This window comes from Leptopilina boulardi, unplaced genomic scaffold (assembly GCF_019393585.1).
Source record: "Leptopilina boulardi isolate dan_hultmark-lab unplaced genomic scaffold, ZJU_Lbou_2.1 LbouV2_202, whole genome shotgun sequence".
NCBI classification, from domain to species: domain Eukaryota; kingdom Metazoa; phylum Arthropoda; class Insecta; order Hymenoptera; family Figitidae; genus Leptopilina; species Leptopilina boulardi.
This window is the reverse complement of record NW_026137755.1, coordinates 72,640-93,707: the sequence shown is the minus strand read 5'-3', so window position 1 is coordinate 93,707 and position 21,068 is coordinate 72,640. Positions and strand designations below refer to the sequence as shown.

Here is a 21,068-nt window from a genome sequence, read left to right as displayed (position 1 = left end):
TAACAGATTATTACAATGTTTCAGGGATCACAGTACCTTTATTTTTGAAAATAGGTGACAAAAAGGTGAAACTTTTTATCAATGATTGAATCAATAGTTTGAAATTTAAAACATTAATTAAAATTTATACCAATTAAAATTTGAATAATTTTAAAACTTAAATCAATTAAAATTCAGATAATTAAAGAAAGCATTGTAGTCATTCAAATTAATTTTTTTTTAATATGCATTAATTAATTAAAGTTTAAGTTTGATTTATATTTTAATAAATTTTTAAATAAATTTTTATTTAAAGAGGTTAATTATAATCTAGTAAAAACTGATAAAAATATATCTGACCAATTGGGAGGAAATTACTCTAAAAATTTAACATTTATTAATAATAATAATAATATCTTTATTTTGTTCCAGGCAAATCATAAGAACAATAATTAAAATACAGAAAATTATTACATATTAGAAAAAAGAAATTATTATTTTTTTTATGTACATGATAGTATCATTCTTCAAGAGTAAAATAAAAGAAGAAAAATTGAATTCGCTCCATATCGTTCTGTAGAAATTAAGTTTGAAAAACAACATGTTTTTAATTAACAAATGGAATAATTTATAAACTATTCATCCAATTGGGTTCGAAGCTTTTTCATTTTGTTCAGTATCGCAAGGGGCACATTTTCATAAAGTTTCACTCCAATCGAATTATTATTAACAAAGTTATTAAACAATTAAAAAAGTGCCATTTTTAATGGTCTAAATTCAATAACTTTTAAACAAATAATCCGATTTTAACTTTCGTCCCACCATTTTGTAGGTATTTTTTATAACTTTCTTTTTTAATCACAACTTTTTCCTCTAAAATGTAGAGGAAAGTAACGAGCACCAAAAAACCACCTTTCGCCAACTTTGATGTTTATTTATAATATTTTCCGCAACCGGAAATCGAGAGCAAACTATGGGGCCTTCAAACTACCAAAATCCGTTTAGAACAGTCTGTTTACATTTAATGGTACTTTTTGTCTTTATTTACTGGCCTATAAAAACGAAAATATAGACCGAACATAGTAAAATATAAACAATCAACTCAAACATTATATATAGACCAATCATAAAATAGTTAGAACCAACAAAAATAAAATTTTGGTATATTTTAAAACGATTTTCTGAAATGGTATGTTTTTCCACTAACCCGACGAATGATTAATAATCTTCATTGATAAATTTTGCTTAAATCAACAAAAATTATCTCAGGAATGTTAAAAAAAACTCTTTTTAAAGTGCTAATAAATTTTATTGATATTTTTCATAGAAAAAGTGTTAAAATTAAATGCTTTCACACTTTGTTTTTACAAATATCTTTTTCCACGCATTCATTTTAAATACAATTTCATTACAATTATTTCAATAGTTAATATACACATATAAATCCCGTTTTAATATAAATGAATAATAAATTTGTTATACAATAAAATTAACAGATGCTTCATATAAGTAGAATTAAATTATTTGTTCCGTTGGTATTTTCATAAAATGGAAGCAATCTTGTGCAATTGCGTTAATAAAATTTTAATGTCATCTCGACAAAAATTGTTCCTTTTTGAAACAATTTTTCTCCTAATAAATATTGAATACATATTATATAAAATATATGTTTAATCACCAGTCATTCGTATCAGCAAGATCGTTATTATGTTCATTTAATTTTGAGAAAAGAACATCTCGTACTTTTGGTTTTGGATCATTTTTTATTTTAGTAGGAATCGCTTCTGATTGTCCAAGCATCCATTCTAATTCTGTGAAAATAATTAATAAATTTAATTTAAATTGTTTTAATTTAAATTACTATTAATTAAATAATATCAAAAATAATTATTTACCATCTTCTGTTAGTTTCATTCCCCGTAATTCGATTGGTCCAATAATTTGTTTTTTCATTTCTCCATTTGCGTAAATAAATATTGTTGGTAGATTGCTATCGGGCCAATTTGGTATGCAAGTAGTGGAAATACTTTTTAAAAATTTTGTCGTAGGAAACTTTCTCGCTAATGATGCCAAATGTTGATTAATTAACGTACAGAGAGGAATTCTGCAAAATAAATTATTAAAATTAATAATTATCATTGAATACAAAAATTTTGTTAGAACTTACCCTGATTTATACAAATGTAAAACAACGCAAATATTTTCTCCAGCTTTATTAACTTCTTGAACATAATCTTGAGCTGAAATTTCTCTAACTTCACCATATTTTGATTTATTGGCCAATTCCTGCATTTCTGCTATTCTTTTTCGTCGATATTCTTGTAAAACTCTTTCGTCTTCCTCATCTTCGAGTTCATCAAGTTCATCTAATGTTTTATCCTCCAAATTTGTAATTTCTATTGAAAAACAGAATTTTTTTTTAAATTAAATAATAATTTCTAGTCATTTTTTGAAAAAAAGACACAAAGAAAATTTTTCTTTTGCCAAAATATGTTTTTTTTTGGGGCCAAATTGCATTTTTGAAAAAAATCAATAATTTCATTTGAAAGTTTAGAAAATTCTCTACAAAAATCGTTGGTAAAATTTTCAAATTCTTTAATACGGGTAAAAGTTATTGCCATTTGAAAATTATGATGCAAAAAAAAAAAAATTGAGCCCCTGATAACATGGCAACCACGCATTACACAGATCTAAAAATCTACATAATGTACTTGTTTTTATATTTCATTGACAAAAAAAAGATTTTTTTTTTGGTGTCTTTTTTCAGAGAATGCCTCATATATTAAAGAAAATTATTATTAAAAATAATTACCACGTCCTGTTTTTTGATCTATTGTCGATTCTAAAATATTAACTATTTGATCTTCCGTTATTTCCGCATCTTTCTTCTTTTCGGGAATAATTCCTTTCCGTCTAAGAATATCATTCCATTCAGTGTCTTCGTTTGGATCTTGCTGAAATTTATATAAATAATTAATAAATTTCTTTTAAGATTTTATTTTAAATTTTGAAAAATTACTTCAAATTCCTAATTTTTAAGGGGAATAATTAATAAATTTAATTACATATTAGATATTTAAGAGGAGAATGAATATTTAAAAATACCATTTTGAAGAACTTGGATTTCCAAAAATGGTATGGATCAAAAATAACCTATAATATGAAATAGAAAAAAATAGAAATAGAAGTTTATTTTCCATTACTTACCATGATTAATTATTAATTACACTTGTTTAACGTTTCCTTTAATAATCTTAATTTCTAATAATTTATTGTCAATAGTTTATTAACTAGTTTTAAAAGAACACACTTTTTTCACGCCCTTTGGAAATGAATTCACGTTCAAGCAGACGATAAATTTTTACTTTTGACGTCCTTGACGTCTTGCGGATTTTTCAGGAAACTTACATTAATATCTCAGTCGATGAAAATTGAAAAACTTTGTTTTTTTACTTAATTTTTATATTTTTTCATTAAATAACCGATCTATATTTTAAAAGAGAAGAAATAAAAAATTGTATTTTAAATAATTTAAAAAATATTTAAATACTCTGAAAAGCAGATTCCTAATTGACCTTCACAAAATTGAATTCAGTGACATCTGGTAACACATTAGAATATCAACCCAAATATCTTCAGTATATTAAGCTATTCTTAAAGCATAAACACTGTTCTAAAATTGTTTGTTATTTTTTTAAAAATCCTTTCGTTAATTGTTAAAAATGTTCAACGACGTTGTGAAAAAGACACCAAAGAGTTCAGAAGCTACGGAGGTAAGTGAAAATTATTTAAAATAACATCCTTTTTATTGTGAGAAATATTGTCATTTTCAATTATTTTTATTTTATTGCATTATTAACATTTTTAAGGCCGACGTTAGGGAAGATGAAGAACAGGGTGTTAAATTTCAAGAAATCATTGATCTTCTCGTTGCAGCTGGTTATTTTCGTGCAAGAATAAAAGGATTGTCAAATTTTGACAAAGTGGGTAAAAATTTTCCCTATCAGAAATAATAGTATTAGTGGTAGTAATAGTAGTTTCCTGATGTACCGATGAAGAAATATAGTACTTAAAGTTTCTCATTTCCCCTCAATGAGGGATGTAGTTTTATTAATATTTGTGGGAATTTAAAAAAAAATTAAACATAATTAAAACTGCAGGTTATTGGAGGATTGACTTGGTGTATAGAGACATGTAATTTTGACATTGATGTGGATTTACTTTTTCGTGAAAATTTAACCATTGGACAAAAAATGTAAGTAACAAACTAGATTTTAAATTAAGAAGTAATTTTTGACTTTACCGGCAATACGACATCTATTAGATGCCATTAGAACTCTATGGTTGCAGCTCATTCAGTTATTATTTGTCGATAAACCTCATTGATATAATAATTTTCTACATTATCTTCTTTTTAATGAGCTCCAACAATAGAGTTTTAATGGCATCCAATAGATGTCGCATTGTCGGTAAAGTCAAAAATTACTTCTTAATTTAAAAAATTTTACATTTGTTCAATAAAATTTTAAACATAAACTTGAGGCATTCTCTGTAAAAAGCCACTCAAAAAAAATTGTCTATATGAAATATGAATAGATAAAAATAAATATATAGAGTAGGTTTATAGGTCCGTGTAATGCTGGGTTGCCATGTTTTGAGGGGCTCAATTTTTTTGTAGCATAATTTTCAAATGGCAATAACTTTTACCCGGATCAATGGATTTGAAAATTTTACTAACGTTTTTTTGTAGAGAATTTTCTAAACTTTCAAATGATATTATTTTTTTTAGAGCTTTAACTGAAAAAATTGTTGCCGTCTTACCAAAAATGAATTGTCCTCATCGAATTGAACCACATCAGATTCAAGGTCTTGATTGTATTCACATATTTCCAGTTGTTCAGGTTGATATATTTTCTACTGTTAGAATTTTCTACTTATCTCTTATTTTCTTATAAATTTTGAGTTTTATTTTTTTTTTTTAAATAAAATTTATTGTCATATTGTAATTATACAGTGGTTAGTGAAACGATCCATGAAAACAAGGGAGCAAATGGCGGGATTTGTAAGATCCTTTGCTGTTAGTCAATTTGAAAAGAATCATTCATCTGCAGATGAACGAAAAGATTCAGCATCGGGAAAAATAGAGAATATGATACCCAATATAATGCTTGTAAAGGTAAAATTTCTTAATGAAATTCGAAACAAATAATTGTTTCTAAGAATTTATAATTATTTTTTCACAGAAAGTTTATGAAATACGACGTCCTGAAGATGTTACATCAACTGTACAAAGTTCTCTTTTAGAATATGGTGCAGCAGCTCATATTTTCACAGACACTGCTGATGGAAATGATGAAAATCAACACCAGGAGGTTTTTTTTTAATTTTCAATTAGAATTCATAGAATCTTTGATAAATATTTGATTTTTTTTTAATTGTAATTTTTCATAGATGGATGTTGTTGATGATGCAAACGCACAAATTTCTAAAGTGACTGATTCTTATGCTGGTTTAATGATTTCTGAAGTAGGTATAAATTGAAGAAAATTGTTCATTTTATTTTCAAATACTGAATTTTTAAAAATTATTTTAAATTAAAAGGAGAAAACAAATTTTTTAGTTAATTGAAGAAAGAAGGTGAATATAATGAAATTAAAATAAGATTTTATTAAGTTTGTCCGTTTCTTATTTTTTCTTATCAGGACAACGCTTCGTTCCGCGCGATAGCTGCTTTAGAAAAACAAAAGTCCACTTTAGAAAATAAAGCACAAAAGTTGAGGAAGGAAAGAGACGGCTTGTTAACAAAAGTCTCGGATGCAAGTGACAGACTGAAAAAAATACGCACTGGTCGTAAAGTTGTCGAGGAAGCTTTCAAGAAAATGAAGGAAATGGAAACCAATGAAAATGAAGAGTAAGTAAAAATTTTAAATTAATTTTCACTCTTTTCAATAATGTTGAACAACATTGGTCAAAAGAATCAAAAATCTCTTTGTTAATTAAACTAATTTTCATCTATATATGAAGAAAGCTGAGAAAATTAGAAGAACTTCTTTCCGTTCACGATGGTCTAAAAGATCAGGAGAACAAATTTCGTGATCAGTGCCGAATGGATTTGAATCTTTTAAGAAATGCTGTTATGGAAATTGAAAAAGATGAGCCACAGGAGGAAGAAGTTCGTGTAATTGAATATGAAGAAAAGAAGGAAAATGTTAATCGTCTAAGATTACAATTGGCAAAAAAAAATCGTGTTATAGCTTCACTAACAAGACAACTTGATGACGTGCCCGGAAGATCAGAATTAACGCAATATCAACGGCGTTTTATGGAATTATATAATCAAGGTTTGGAAAATAAATTCAAATTTAAAATAACATAAATACTTAATAATTATTTCTTCATTTGTCTAGTTTCTGCAAAGCACAAGGAGACTAAACAATATTACACTCTCTACAATACGTTGGATGACACCAAACTTTATTTGAGCAAAGAACTTTCTTTATTAAATTCTATTCAAGATAATTATAACGAGTAGGTATAATTATATGATTAATAATTAGAAATAATAACTAATGATTTTTATTTTTTTAGAGCAATGGCTTCTGCAAGTGGTAAAGAACAATTTTTGAAACAATTTGAAGCTATTGTTGAAGGTGTAAAGAGAAATAAAACGAAGGTAGTGATTTCCCAGTTATATTGTTGAAATAAATAAAATTGTTATTAATTTAAATACATATTTGTCTAGGTTGAAAAGCGCTGTGCAGAAGAAAAAAGTAGAAGAGATGCTCTAAGTCGACAACTTGTTACTTTAGTAGAGCAGCAAAGGAAGTATGTTGCGGCTGTTAAACAACTAACAATAGAGTGTCGTAAAAATGAAGCTCTTTTGGCTCAACTACGCGGACCATAGAATAAGATACTGTACAAATAATAATTTTTGTCAAACAAGACTTAATAAATTAAGCATTTTTTTTATTTATGATATAATTTGTTTTAATTTCCCTTATTTTTAAATTACATAATCTAAATTAAGTAGATGAAGATCATCTGCTTAATTGAAGATTTCTTGTTGAAAAAAAAAGAAGTCTTGTGAGGTTCAGAAGAATGTCAATATAACAAGTAAAATCCAAGTATCTAGAGTTCTATTCTTTTTACAAACAATTTAATCAATTGTAATTACAATTACAAACAATTGTAATAATTTAAATTATTATAAAATAAAATTCTGCAAATAATAAAAAATATTGTTTGAAATGTCACAAATGTGTATTATCATAGCACTCGCTCGGTGTTTCTTATAGTAGTAGCAGACGAATTTCATAGGTTAAAATCGACAGTTTCGTGTTTTTCCCACAAACGCCACTTTTGTCTATTCGAATTTTCCGAAATGATGTTATAGATAATGGGGACAGACTTGACATTAGAGTGAAGTCTCTTTATTCTTATTTCATGATAGCGAGTAAGATCCAATCAGAAACCAAAAACTAGTTTAAACAAAAATAGATAAAAAAAATAAGAATTTTTGTCAGATAAGCGAATGTTGTTACAATGATACGTGGAATAGAATAATAGTAAAAACTTTTGAAAAAGGGACAATTGTACTTGAAAAAAATAAAAATAAAACAGACCTGTTATGTATATATATATATATATAAAAGTATATAGTCGAACGGGCCACTGAAGAGAGTGAAGTTATTAGCCGCTTTTGCTGCTTTTATGAATTAACACACTGAACGAGTGCTTTAAAGCGCTCTTACAACGCGCGGTACCAGTGTGAGCTGTTATATTTTTCTTTGGGCTTTTAATTAGTCTGGTCATTAATTAAACACAACTCTACTTCGAGGGCTCCCGCTCGTACAGGCAAGGTCTCTCTTTTCTCTCCTTCTCGCCTCTTTCCGTTGTCGACTCAGCTTTGCTACACTTGAGGAATTTTAATTTCGCCGACGTGTAAACACGCGAGCGTCAATTTATTTCACCGCGGGGAACGTTTTAAAGGGTTTTCACTATTGGTCCACGTTCTATCTCGATTTTGTGTTTGAAAAACTGCAAATTTTTACTCTCTGTCGTCCTTATACTTCTCTCACTTGGGATTTTTTATTTGGGGGGGAAATTTTCCTTTTTAATTTATAAATTCAAACAAAAGAACCTTTTTATATTATATTATTTTAGTTAATTTATACAAATTGTATTGTATTCCCCATTGTGTTCGTTATAGAAATTGACTTATCTACAAATTAACCATTGTCGTGTTAAGCGCCCATAACAAACAGTCATAAAACAAAATTATTACCATAAGCATTATCAAATTACGAATTCGAAACAATGATCTCACTAATTAAAAATAACTTTTTTAATGATGAATTTACATTATTTTTTATCATTTTTGACAGAAAATCTATAATTATCTTTATTTAAATACCCGCGTTTTCTTTAATCCAATCACGATAAAATGCAACATTAGTGTATACTCCGGGAAGATAGGGACGACCACATCCAATACCCCAGGAAGTTATTCCCACAAGTTTCCCATTAAGTTGAAAAGGTCCACCAGAATCACCCTGGCATGCATCGATTCCTCCTTTTACAAATCCAGCACAAATTTGTTCACGTGGAATTCGATAACCCAAATTTTGCTCACATTTATTACGTGCGACTATTGGTACATTTGCTTTTTGTAGAAAATTCGGTAAAACTGAACTTGTTTCCCTTAAACTTCCCCATCCTGAAATAAGACCAATCGAACCTGGTTTTAATAATGTTTCATCAGTATTTATTGGAATTGGTATTCGTCTTTTGTTGATGTATAAAAAATCCTTTTTTACTTTAATAAGTGCAATATCATTTAAAAGTGTTGTTTTTCTCTCTATTTTCATATTAAAATTTTTGTGCATAATTAAAAAATCAATTGTATGAAGATATCCATATTTTCTTAATTCCTCAGTACCACTATGAATCCGTACATGATTAATGATTACATAATCAGGAAAACAATGAGCAGCCGATAAGGCCCATTTATGATGTATAATACTAGCACCACAAAAATGACTTCCATATATTCTCACTGACAATTGATATGGTACATCGGAAATTTTTGCTCTTATACCACCAACAATTTTTGCAAAATTTTCATTCTCTGAATTTGTTATTTCTTTAATTCCACGTGTCATGAGTTGTAGCATTAGTCTTAAAATACATGTCCATGGATTCGCTGTAATATGAATAATAAAATGTGTATTAAAAAATTATGAAAAATTCTTGATTAATAAAATTTAAAATAGAAATCATGATCTTGGATTAATTTTTAGAAAAAATTGAAAAAACATTTATGATTAGATTCTTTATTAAACTCCTGTATTTTCTTTTATCCATTGACGATAATAAGCAACTTCAGTATAAACACCAGGGTATCCAGCCCTTCCACAACCTACTCCCCATGAAACAATTCCAGCTAGCTTTCGATTAACAACCAAAGGTCCACCTGAATCACCAGAACAAGCATCTATATTACCCTTTTGATATCCAGCACATATCTGTCCAATAGGAAGATTAGGATACGATTGACGACATTCTCTAAGCGACATAATTGGAACTCTTGCTATACGAAGATTAAGTGCATGATTTTCCATAGTTTCCGAAATAAAACCCCAACCACTAATTACAGCCATTGATCCAATTGTAACTATTTCATTTGTTTGAAATAATTCAATTCGTTTAACAAAATGTGAATAAATAAATTTTTGGCTAACTAAAACAACTGCAATATCATTAATAGGTGTACCATCATTTTTTGAATGATAATTATTGTGAATTATAATTTTTTCAATTTTATGTATTCTTCCATAATAAGTGGCTTTACTTGTACCAGATCGTATTCTCATTGCATTAATGGGAAACATATCAGAGAAACAATGTGCCGCTGACAAAGCCCACTTTGGTGAAATGATATTTGCACCACAAATGTGTTTATCGTATAATTCAATAGAGAGTTGATAAGGGATTTGTGATATGCTTGTCACTGATCCTCCGACAATTCGATTTTTAATCTCATAATTTTTTTCGAGATTAGGAAAAAAATTTGAAGATTCAGTTGTTGTCTTCATTTTTTCTAATAAATGTATACGAAATTCACCCATCAGACAAATTTTCTCTCCTGAAAATACGAAAATTCCCAAAAAAAAAGAAGCATATATTGTTTTTCAGTAATTTATAATAATCTTCGTGTAAAATTCAAATTTGCTATCAAATCACGTCAACTATGTCCATAATTTCAACATATAATGGATTGAGATGCGAAATTACAACCATCCATCATTCGCAAAAAAAAAAACATCATGTATTACATTTTTATGCAATATACATTATAAAATAATTTAAAAAGGAAAATAAAATTTTTTATAATATTTAAATTTTTTTAATGAAATCAAATTGCAGTTTTGAGAAAACATTAAGATCATGAAAACAAATATTTTTTATAAATATATGAAAACAAAGCCTTAGATAATAAAAATTATGCAAGAAGCCAACTTACCATTTATAAAAACAATAACGATAAGAATAATTAGTAATTTGATATTCATGTTTTTTTTGTGCAATTTACTAAAGAAAAAAAATACTGTTTAAAAATTCTCGTTTTCTTTCTCAACTGACTTTAATAACATGATTGGAAGTCGATTTATCGAAAGCATCACTTAAGCTGTGCGATCAGTCACTTTTATCGAATACTAGGCAGTAAAGATTGCTTACTTTGATTAGAATTCCACTGAAAAATTTACACTTTTATCTGGATATTTTAAGTCTTGGAAAAAAGAATTTTTTTTTACTCCTTTAAAAAATAAGTGAAATTTTAATTAGATATATTTTCTTTTTTTTTTTTTTGGTAACCGATTGGTATAATATCTGATTTTGAGAAGGGAAAAGCTATTTTGAAAAATGCTTGAGGAAGAGAGTTCTTTCAGTCGTCAGACAGGCGTATACACTTGAGTATGCTGAGAGGGAGGTGTATCATTTTCCAAGGGACGAAACGACCGCGTGGTGGTTCTATCCCAAAAGTCATTCGCAGAAGCACAACCCTCTTGAACTCAGCCAGTGTGAAAAATGTATAGCAACCCGAAATAACCAACGTGAGTAACGGAGATCGGTACATTTTTAGCTTCGCTTCGCACCCTTCGCACAAAAGTCGTGAATTTCACCAACCCCACAAATTACTTTCTCTTCTTGTGGTTTGGAGGAAAAAAAAGAGACTATACACGTGAAATGGTCTGTAATGTTTTTACATAAATGACATTAAATTTCATTAATTTTTAAACTGGTTAAATGAAACGTTTAAATAAAAAAAATAATGTATAGAATTGTAGCAGGGAGTATTTTTATATGTCTAAATAGAAATTTTAGACCTTGTTTTACCAAATCTCACATTAATTTTTAACTTATAAAGAAATAGTCTCAAGTTTTATTAATTATTATTCACCCCTGGCGGCTTCAACACGGCTGCGCCAGGTGAACGTATAGCTTTCGATAAAATTTTAAAATTTCGTTAAACTAGAAAATTGCTCATCTCAGAATAAAAATAAGAAAAGAAAGAAGAGTTCGTCTTTTCAGCGAAAGTGGGTAGCAAAACCACAAATAGCTTGGTAATAAAACTTAAGCTTCAACCACCAGTGGAAGCTTTGAGCTTGAATCGTCGTCTTTCGGCACACCGTCAAATTCTTTTTTTTTACCGCTTGAGGTTTACGCGAATCCCAAATATGGCGGCACTAAGGGCTTTATGCTGTACTGAGTTTGGAAGTACCTACAACTTTTGCCCCGACTAAGAGAGAGAGAGAGTCAGTCGGGTGCACTTAGGCGAAGGTGGGTACACTTATCCCTGGGAGTGTCTGAGGTTCTTTCGAAGCTGAAATTGCAGTTTTAATGGAAACGTGCTGGACTTTGAGATGAACAAAAAATTGTAAAAAGAAAAAAGATTTAGATTGATTAATATGCCTTATTAGCATTCACCAACCGCTTGTCCAAATATTGTAAGAATGTAAACTTACATTTACATAAAACTTACATTAATTTTGATTATCAAGCAAAAAGATTCTAGAAAGTTGAAAAATAATTTTCTCCGATTTCTGCAGATATTGTTATATGGATGATATGGATCTAATTATAATTTTTCTTAAAAAAAGAACAATGATCAGGAAAACCACTACTGAGAAATAATAACATTTTATATTACTCTAACCAAAGGCATTATTTGTAAGTTATGCACCATTAACATTTACATTATGGGATTTTATTTTTGTTATTGGACCATCTATCACAAAGGAGAAAGGCATGGCAAAAGGGAAGGAACCAATGAGGAAATTTCTTCGACTCGATCCAAATTGGGAAGAACCTCAGTGATGTTCTTTCCCTTATAGAGTAGTATAGGGAACTGTAGAAGGAAAGGCAAGTTGATTTGCGGGTTTCAGAGGGTGCGACTATAAACCAAGAAACTCTCCCCTAGCTAACTTCAAGCACGTGAGGTATTAAATTACCGGTGTGTTCGACGAGACTATAATTTAAGGCACCCCTATCTTCAGATATTTTGGGTATATCTTCCACTTCGAAGTGTGATTTTTCTACTTTAGTTCCGATATTTAAAGTTTCCCTTCCGCAAATAAGATATCGATACTTCATGCATAAAACAAGCTTGAGAGGGTCTGAAAACTTCAATTTTAGCTCACCCTCTTTATAGTAAACGGACCTTTCCTTTGCTTTTCTTGATAACCTCTTCAGTTAATGGAAGAATAATTGAAAATTTTTTTTCCTTTTTAATCAGTTTATCAATAGACTCGATATAAAACGAAACATTTTTTGTTAACATCCAACCAAACGTTATTTTTCTTTTTAGGGTTCCGTTCACGCAGTAAACTGAAACAGAACCCTTATGGTTTCACTCATATCCGTCAACAAAATACTGTCACCCCCCTCTAAAATCTAGCCATTTTACTCGATTGAGCTCAAACCTTTGGGTGTATTTTGTGCAAGAAATTGCAATAAAATAGTCTGCCTAAGAAAAATTGAATTTTTTTGAAAATTTTTTTTGACGAAAATCGCTTTAATGATCATAAAATTGGTGTTCCTCTACTCGGATCGGGCTGTCAATTTTTTTCTACACTTTTAGGTGTATTTTGTGCAAGAAAATGCAATAAAATCGTCTGCCTAAGAAAAATTGAATTTTTTTGGTTAGTTTTTTATGCTTTGGGATGCGTTTTTGGTCATAAAAAGGGTGCTCCTCTACTCGGATCTGGGTGTCAATTTTTTTCTACACTTTTCGGTGTATTTTGTGCAAGAAAATGCAATAAAATCGTCTGCCTAAGAAAAATTGAATTTTTTTGGGAACTTTTTTATTTTTTTTGGATTTATGGGTTGGATGAGTTTTTGGTGGTAATAGGTGTCTTCCTCTACTCGGATCGGGCCGTCAATTTTTTTCTACACTTTTAGGTGTATTTTGTGCAAGAAATTGCAATAAAATAGTCTGCCTAAGAAAAATTGAATTTTTTTGAAAATTTTTTTTGACGAAAATCGCTTTAATGATCATAAAATTGGTGTTCCTCTACTCGGATCGGGCTGTCAATTTTTTTCTACACTTTTAGGTGTATTTTGTGCAAGAAAATGCAATAAAATCGTCTGCCTAAGAAAAATTGAATTTTTTTGGTTAGTTTTTTATGCTTTTGGATGCGTTTTTGGTCATAAAAAGGGTGTTCCTCTACTCGGATCTGGGTGTCAATTTTTTTCTACACTTTTAGGTGTATTTTGTGCAAGAAAATGCAATAAAATCGTCTGCCTAAGAAAAATTGAATTTTTTTGAAAATTTTTTTTGACGAAAATCGCTTTAATGATCATAAAATTGGTGTTCCTCTACTCGGATCGGGCTGTCAATTTTTTTCTACACTTTTAGGTGTATTTTGTGCAAGAAAATGCAATAAAATCGTCTGCCTAAGAAAAATTGAATTTTTTTGGTTAGTTTTTTATGCTTTGGGATGCGTTTTTGGTCATAAAAAGGGTGCTCATCTACTCGGATCTGGGTGTCAATTTTTTTCTACACTTTTCGGTGTATTTTGTGCAAGAATATGCAATAAAATCGTCTGCCTAAGAAAAATTGAATTTTTTTGGTAACTTTTTAGGATTTTGGATGCGTTTTTGGTCATAAAAACGGTGTTCCTCTACTCGGATCTGGGTGTCAATTTTTTTGTACACTTTTCGGTGTATTTTGTGCAAAAATATGTAATAAAATCGTCTGCCTAAGAAAAATTGAATTTTTTTGATAACTTTTTTATGATTTTGGATGCGTTTTTGGTCATAAAAAGGGTGCTCCTCTACTCGGATCTGGGTGTCAATTTTTTTCTACACTTTTCGGTGTATTTTGTGCAAGAATATGCAATAAAATCGTCTGCCTAAGAAAAATTGAATTTTTTTGAAAATTTTTTTTGACGAAAATCGCTTTAATGATCATAAAATTGGTGTTCCTCTACTCGGATCGGGCTGTCAATTTTTTTGTACACTTTTCGGTGTATTTTGTGCAAAAATATGTAATAAAATCGTCTGCCTAAGAAAAATTGAATTTTTTTGATAACTTTTTTATGATTTTGGATGCGTTTTTGGTCATAAAAAGGGTGCTCCTCTACTCGGATCTGGGTGTCAATTTTTTTCTACACTTTTCGGTGTATTTTGTGCAAGAATATGCAATAAAATCGTCTGCCTAAGAAAAATTGAATTTTTTTGGTAACTTTTTAGGATTTTGGATGCGTTTTTGGTCATAAAAACGGTGTTCCTCTACTCGGATCTGGGTGTCAATTTTTTTGTACACTTTTCGGTGTATTTTGTGCAAAAATATGTAATAAAATCGTCTGCCTAAGAAAAATTGAATTTTTTTGATAACTTTTTTATGATTTTGGATGCGTTTTTGGTCATAAAAAGGGTGTTCCTCTACTCGGATCTGGGTGTCAATTTTTTTCTACACTTTTAGGTGTATTTTGTGCAAGAAAATGCAATAAAATAGTCTGCCTAAGAAAAATTGAATTTTTTTGGTTAGTTTTTTATGCTTTGGGATGCGTTTTTGGTCATAAAAAGGGTGCTCATCTACTCGGATCTGGGTGTCAATTTTTTTCTACACTTTTCGGTGTATTTTGTGCAAGAATATGCAATAAAATCGTCTGCCTAAGAAAAATTGAATTTTTTTGGTAACTTTTTAGGATTTTGGATGCGTTTTTGGTCATAAAAACGGTGTTCCTCTACTCGGATCTGGGTGTCAATTTTTTTGTACACTTTTCGGTGTATTTTGTGCAAAAATATGTAATAAAATCGTCTGCCTAAGAAAAATTGAATTTTTTTGATAACTTTTTTATGATTTTGGATGCGTTTTTGGTCATAAAAAGGGTGCTCCTCTACTCGGATCTGGGTGTCAATTTTTTTCTACACTTTTCGGTGTATTTTGTGCAAGAATATGCAATAAAATCGTCTGCCTAAGAAAAATTGAATTTTTTTGAAAATTTTTTTTGACGAAAATCGCTTTAATGATCATAAAATTGGTGTTCCTCTACTCGGATCGGGCTGTCAATTTTTTTGTACACTTTTCGGTGTATTTTGTGCAAAAATATGTAATAAAATCGTCTGCCTAAGAAAAATTGAATTTTTTTGATAACTTTTTTATGATTTTGGATGCGTTTTTGGTCATAAAAAGGGTGCTCCTCTACTCGGATCTGGGTGTCAATTTTTTTCTACACTTTTCGGTGTATTTTGTGCAAGAATATGCAATAAAATCGTCTGCCTAAGAAAAATTGAATTTTTTTGGTAACTTTTTAGGATTTTGGATGCGTTTTTGGTCATAAAAACGGTGTTCCTCTACTCGGATCTGGGTGTCAATTTTTTTGTACACTTTTCGGTGTATTTTGTGCAAAAATATGTAATAAAATCGTCTGCCTAAGAAAAATTGAATTTTTTTGATAACTTTTTTATGATTTTGGATGCGTTTTTGGTCATAAAAAGGGTGTTCCTCTACTCGGATCTGGGTGTCAATTTTTTTCTACACTTTTAGGTGTATTTTGTGCAAGAAAATGCAATAAAATAGTCTGCCTAAGAAAAATTGAATTTTTTTCAAAATTTTTTTTGACGAAAGTCGCTTTAATGGTCATAAAATTGGTGTTCCTCTACTCGGATCGGGCTGTCAATTTTTTTCTACACTTTTAGGTGTATTTTGTGCAAGAAAATGCAATAAAATCGTCTGCCTAAGAAAAATTGAATTTTTTTGGTTAGTTTTTTATGATTTTGGATGCGTTTTTGGTCATAAAAAGGGTGTTCCTCTACTCGGATCTGGGTGTCAATTTTTTTCTACACTTTTAGGTGTATTTTGTGCAAGAAAATGCAATAAAATCGTCTGCCTAAGAAAAATTGAATTTTTTTGGTTAGTTTTTTATGATTTTGGATGCGTTTTTGGTCATAAAAAGGGTGTTCCTCTACTCGGATCTGGGTGTCAATTTTTTTCTACACTTTTAGGTGTATTTTGTGCAAGGAATTGCAATAAAATCGTCTGCCTAAGAAAAATTGAATTTTTTTGGTTAGTTTTTTATGCTTTTGGATGCGTTTTTGGTCATAAAAAGGGTGTTCCTCTACTCGGATCTGGGTGTCAATTTTTTTCTACACTTTTAGGTGTATTTTGTGCAAGAAAATGCAATAAAATCGTCTGCCTAAGAAAAATTGAATTTTTTTGGTTAGTTTTTTATGATTTTGGATGCGTTTTTGGTCATAAAAAGGGTGTTCCTCTACTCGGATCTGGGTGTCAATTTTTTTCTACACTTTTAGGTGTATTTTGTGCAAGAAAATGCAATAAAATAGTCTGCCTAAGAAAAATTGAATTTTTTTGAAAATTTTTTTTGACGAAAATCGCTTTAATGATCATAAAATTGGTGTTCCTCTACTCGGATCGGGCTGTCAATTTTTTTCTACACTTTTCGGTGTATTTTGTGCAAGAATATGCAATAAAATCGTCTGCCTAAGAAAAATTGAATTTTTTTGGTTAGTTTTTTATGCTTTTGGATGCGTTTTTGGTCATAAAAAGGGTGTTCCTCTACTCGGATCTGGGTGTCAATTTTTTTCTACACTTTTCGGTGTATTTTGTGCAAGAATATGCAATAAAATCGTTTGCCTAAGAAAAATTGAATTTTTTTGGTAACTTTTTATGATTTGGGATGCGTTTTTGGTCATAAAAACGGTGTTCCTCTACTCGGATCTGGGTGTCAATTTTTTTCTACACTTTTAGGTGTATTTTGTGCAAGGAATTGCAATAAAATCGTCTGCCTAAGAAAAATTGAATTTTTTTGGTTAGTTTTTTATGCTTTTGGATGCGTTTTTGGTCATAAAAAGGGTGTTCCTCTACTCGGATCTGGGTGTCAATTTTTTTCTACACTTTTAGGTGTATTTTGTGCAAGAAAATGCAATAAAATCGTCTGCCTAAGAAAAATTGAATTTTTTTGGTTAGTTTTTTATGATTTTGGATGCGTTTTTGGTCATAAAAAGGGTGTTCCTCTACTCGGATCTGGGTGTCAATTTTTTTCTACACTTTTAGGTGTATTTTGTGCAAGAAAATGCAATAAAATAGTCTGCCTAAGAAAAATTGAATTTTTTTGAAAATTTTTTTTGACGAAAATCGCTTTAATGATCATAAAATTGGTGTTCCTCTACTCGGATCGGGCTGTCAATTTTTTTCTACACTTTTCGGTGTATTTTGTGCAAGAATATGCAATAAAATCGTCTGCCTAAGAAAAATTGAATTTTTTTGGTAACTTTTTAGGATTTTGGATGCGTTTTTGGTCATAAAAAGGGTGTTCCTCTACTCGGATCTGGGTGTCAATTTTTTTCTAAACTTTTCTGTGTATTTTGTGCAAGAATATGCAATAAAATCGTCTGCCTAAGAAAAATTGAATTTTTTTGGTTAGTTTTTTATGCTTTTGGATGCGTTTTTGGTCATAAAAAGGGTGTTCCTCTACTCGGATCTGGGTGTCAATTTTTTTCTACACTTTTAGGTGTATTTTGTGCAAGAAAATGCAATAAAATCGTCTGCCTAAGAAAAATTGAATTTTTTTGGTTAGTTTTTTATGATTTTGGATGCGTTTTTGGTCATAAAAAGGGTGTTCCTCTACTCGGATCTGGGTGTCAATTTTTTTCTACACTTTTAGGTGTATTTTGTGCAAGAAAATGCAATAAAATAGTCTGCCTAAGAAAAATTGAATTTTTTTGAAAATTTTTTTTGACGAAAATCGCTTTAATGATCATAAAATTGGTGTTCCTCTACTCGGATCGGGCTGTCAATTTTTTTCTACACTTTTCGGTGTATTTTGTGCAAGAATATGCAATAAAATCGTCTGCCTAAGAAAAATTGAATTTTTTTGTTTAGTTTTTTATGCTTTTGGATGCGTTTTTGGTCATAAAAAGGGTGTTCCTCTACTCGGATCTGGGTGTCAATTTTTTTCTACACTTTTAGGTGTATTTTGTGCAAGAAAATGCAATAAAATCGTCTGCCTAAGAAAAATTGAATTTTTTTGGTTAGTTTTTTATGCTTTTGGATGCGTTTTTGGTCATAAAAAGGGTGTTCCTCTACTCGGATCTGGGTGTCAATTTTTTTCTACACTTTTCGGTGTATTTTGTGCAAGAATATGCAATAAAATCGTCTGCCTAAGAAAAATTAAATATTTTTTTGGTAACTTTTTATGATTTTGGATGCGTTTTTGGTCATAAAAACGGTGTTCCTCTACTCGGATCTGGGTGTCAATTTTTTTCTACACTTTTAGGTGTATTTTGTGCAAGGAATTGCAATAAAATCGTCTGCCTAAGAAAAATTGAATTTTTTTGGTTAGTTTTTTATGATTTTGGATGCGTTTTTGGTCATAAAAAGGGTGTTCCTCTACTCGGATCTGGGTGTCAATTTTTTTCTACACTTTTAGGTGTATTTTGTGCAAGAAAATGCAATAAAATAGTCTGCCTAAGAAAAATTGAATTTTTTTGAAAATTTTTTTTGACGAAAATCGCTTTAATGATCATAAAATTGGTGTTCCTCTACTCGGATCTGGGTGTCAATTTTTTTCTAAACTTTTCGGTGTATTTTGTGCAAGAATATGCAATAAAATCGTCTGCCTAAGAAAAATTGAATTTTTTTGGTAACTTTTTATGATTTTGGATGCGTTTTTGGTCATAAAAAGGGTGTTCCTCTACTCGGATCTGGGTGTCAATTTTTTTCTACACTTTTCGGTGTATTTTGTGCAAGAATATGCAATAAAATCGTCTGCCTAAGAAAAATTGAATTTTTTTGGTAACTTTTTATGATTTTGGATGCGTTTTTGGTCATAAAAACGGTGTTCATCTACTCGGATCTGGGTGTCAATTTTTTTCTACACTTTTAGGTGTATTTTGTGCAAGGAATTGCAATAAAATCGTTTGCCTAAGAAAAATTGAATTTTTTTGGTTAGTTTTTTATGCTTTTGGATGCGTTTTTGGTCATAAAAAGGGTGTTCCTCTACTCGGATCTGGGTGTCAATTTTTTTCTAAACTTTTCGGTGTATTTTGTGCAAGAATATGCAATAAAATCGTCTGCCTAAGAAAAATTGAATTTTTTTGGTAACTTTTTATGATTTTGGATGCGTTTTTGGTCATAAAAAGGGTGTTCCTCTACTCGGATCGGGCTGTCAATTTTTTTCTACACTTTTAGGTGTATTTTGTGCAAGAATATGCAATAAAATCGTCTGCCTAAGAAAAATTGAATTTTTTTGGTAACTTTTTAGGATTTTGGATGCGTTTTTGGTCATAAAAAGGGTGTTCCTCTACTCGGATCTGGGTGTCAATTTTTTTCTACACTTTTAGGTGTATTTTGTGCAAGAAAATGCAATAAAATCGTCTGCCTAAGAAAAATTGAATTTTTTTGGTTAGTTTTTTATGATTTTGGATGCGTTTTTGGTCATAAAAAGGGTGTTCCTCTACTCGGATCTGGGTGTCAATTTTTTTCTACACTTTTAGGTGTATTTTGTGCAAGAAAATGCAATAAAATAGTCTGCCTAAGAAAAATTGAATTTTTTTGAAAATTTTTTTTGACGAAAATCGCTTTAATGATCATAAAATTGGTGTTCCTCTACTCGGATCTGGGTGTCAATTTTTTTCTAAACTTTTCGGTGTATTTTGTGCAAGAATATGCAATAAAATCGTCTGCCTAAGAAAAATTGAATTTTTTTGGTAACTTTTTATGATTTTGGATGCGTTTTTGGTCATAAAAAGGGTGTTCCTCTACTCGGATCTGGGTGTCAATTTTTTTCTACACTTTTCGGTGTATTTTGTGCAAGAATATGCAATAAAATCGTCTGCCTAAGAAAAATTGAATTTTTTTGGTAACTTTTTATGATTTTGGATGCGTTTTTGGTCATAAAAACGGTGTTCATCTACTCGGATCTGGGTGTCAATTTTTTTCTACACTTTTAGGTGTATTTTGTGCAAGGAATTGCAATAAAATCGTTTGCCTAAGAAAAATTGAATTTTTTTGGTTAGTTTTTTATGCTTTTGGATGCGTTTTTGGTCATAAAAAGGGTGTTCCTCTACTCGGATCTGGGTGTCAATTTTTTTCTAAACTTTTCGGTGTATTTTGTGCAAGAATATGCAATAAAATCGTCTGCCTAAGAAAAATTGAATTTTTTTGGTAACTTTTTATGATTTTGGATGCGTTTTTGGTCATAAAAAGGGTGTTCCTCTACTCGGATCGGGCTGTCAATTTTTTTCTACACTTTTAGGTGTATTTTGTGCAAGAATATGCAATAAAATCGTCTGCCTAAGAAAAATTGAATTTTTTTGGTAACTTTTTAGGATTTTGGATGCGTTTTTGGTCATAAAAAGGGTGTTCCTCTACTCGGATCTGGGTGTCAATTTTTTTCTACACTTTTCGGTGTATTTTGTGCAAGAATATGCAATAAAATCGTCTGCCTAAGAAAAATTGAATTTTTTTGGTAACTTTTTATGATTTTGGATGCGTTTTTGGTCATAAAAAGGGTGTTCCTCTACTCGGATCGGGCTGTCAATTTTTTTCTACACTTTTAGGT

General features: G+C 30.0%; 3 protein-coding genes and 1 long non-coding RNA gene across 9 annotated transcripts; 2 read left to right on the top strand and 2 right to left on the bottom strand.

Annotated features, from left to right (window-relative positions):
• Nucleotides 1-1,266: 1,266 nt before the first annotated feature.
• LOC127278461 (viral IAP-associated factor homolog) lies at nucleotides 1,267-3,353 on the bottom strand. The gene is made up of 5 exons (XM_051300194.1): nucleotides 3,187-3,353; nucleotides 2,792-2,933; nucleotides 2,147-2,375; nucleotides 1,875-2,083; nucleotides 1,267-1,790 (listed from the first exon to the last, which is right to left on the bottom strand). The coding sequence occupies exons 1-5, from the start codon at nucleotides 3,187-3,189 to the stop codon at nucleotides 1,654-1,656; spliced, it is 720 nt and encodes a 239-aa protein (XP_051156151.1). The 5' UTR covers nucleotides 3,190-3,353; the 3' UTR covers nucleotides 1,267-1,653.
• A 256-nt stretch (nucleotides 3,354-3,609) lies between these two features.
• Nucleotides 3,610-6,968, top strand: LOC127278460 (coiled-coil domain-containing protein 93). Its single transcript, XM_051300193.1, has 12 exons — nucleotides 3,610-3,752; nucleotides 3,849-3,962; nucleotides 4,140-4,234; nucleotides 4,769-4,880; nucleotides 4,994-5,155; nucleotides 5,223-5,351; nucleotides 5,431-5,505; nucleotides 5,682-5,890; nucleotides 6,004-6,320; nucleotides 6,387-6,507; nucleotides 6,568-6,652; nucleotides 6,722-6,968. The coding sequence occupies exons 1-12, from the start codon at nucleotides 3,702-3,704 to the stop codon at nucleotides 6,881-6,883; spliced, it is 1,632 nt and encodes a 543-aa protein (XP_051156150.1). The 5' UTR covers nucleotides 3,610-3,701; the 3' UTR covers nucleotides 6,884-6,968.
• Nucleotides 6,969-7,587: 619 nt separating this feature from the next.
• On the bottom strand, nucleotides 7,588-10,643 carry LOC127278459 (trypsin-like). The gene is made up of 2 exons (XM_051300192.1): nucleotides 10,502-10,643; nucleotides 7,588-9,181 (listed from the first exon to the last, which is right to left on the bottom strand). Exons 1-2 carry the CDS (start codon nucleotides 10,548-10,550, stop codon nucleotides 8,385-8,387), a joined length of 846 nt encoding a protein of 281 aa, XP_051156149.1. The 5' UTR covers nucleotides 10,551-10,643; the 3' UTR covers nucleotides 7,588-8,384.
• A 2,325-nt stretch (nucleotides 10,644-12,968) lies between these two features.
• Nucleotides 12,969-18,666, top strand: LOC127278366 (uncharacterized). 6 transcript variants are annotated; one of them, XR_007842478.1, is made up of 6 exons: nucleotides 12,969-13,120; nucleotides 13,441-13,897; nucleotides 16,034-16,185; nucleotides 16,798-16,949; nucleotides 17,561-17,712; nucleotides 18,171-18,666. It is a non-coding gene; the product is annotated as an uncharacterized LOC127278366 (long non-coding RNA). The 6 variants fall into 6 exon arrangements; XR_007842482.1 differs by lacking the exon at nucleotides 16,034-16,185 and having other exon boundaries at nucleotides 13,441-13,592; XR_007842479.1 differs by lacking the exon at nucleotides 16,034-16,185.
• Nucleotides 18,667-21,068: the final 2,402 nt, after the last annotated feature.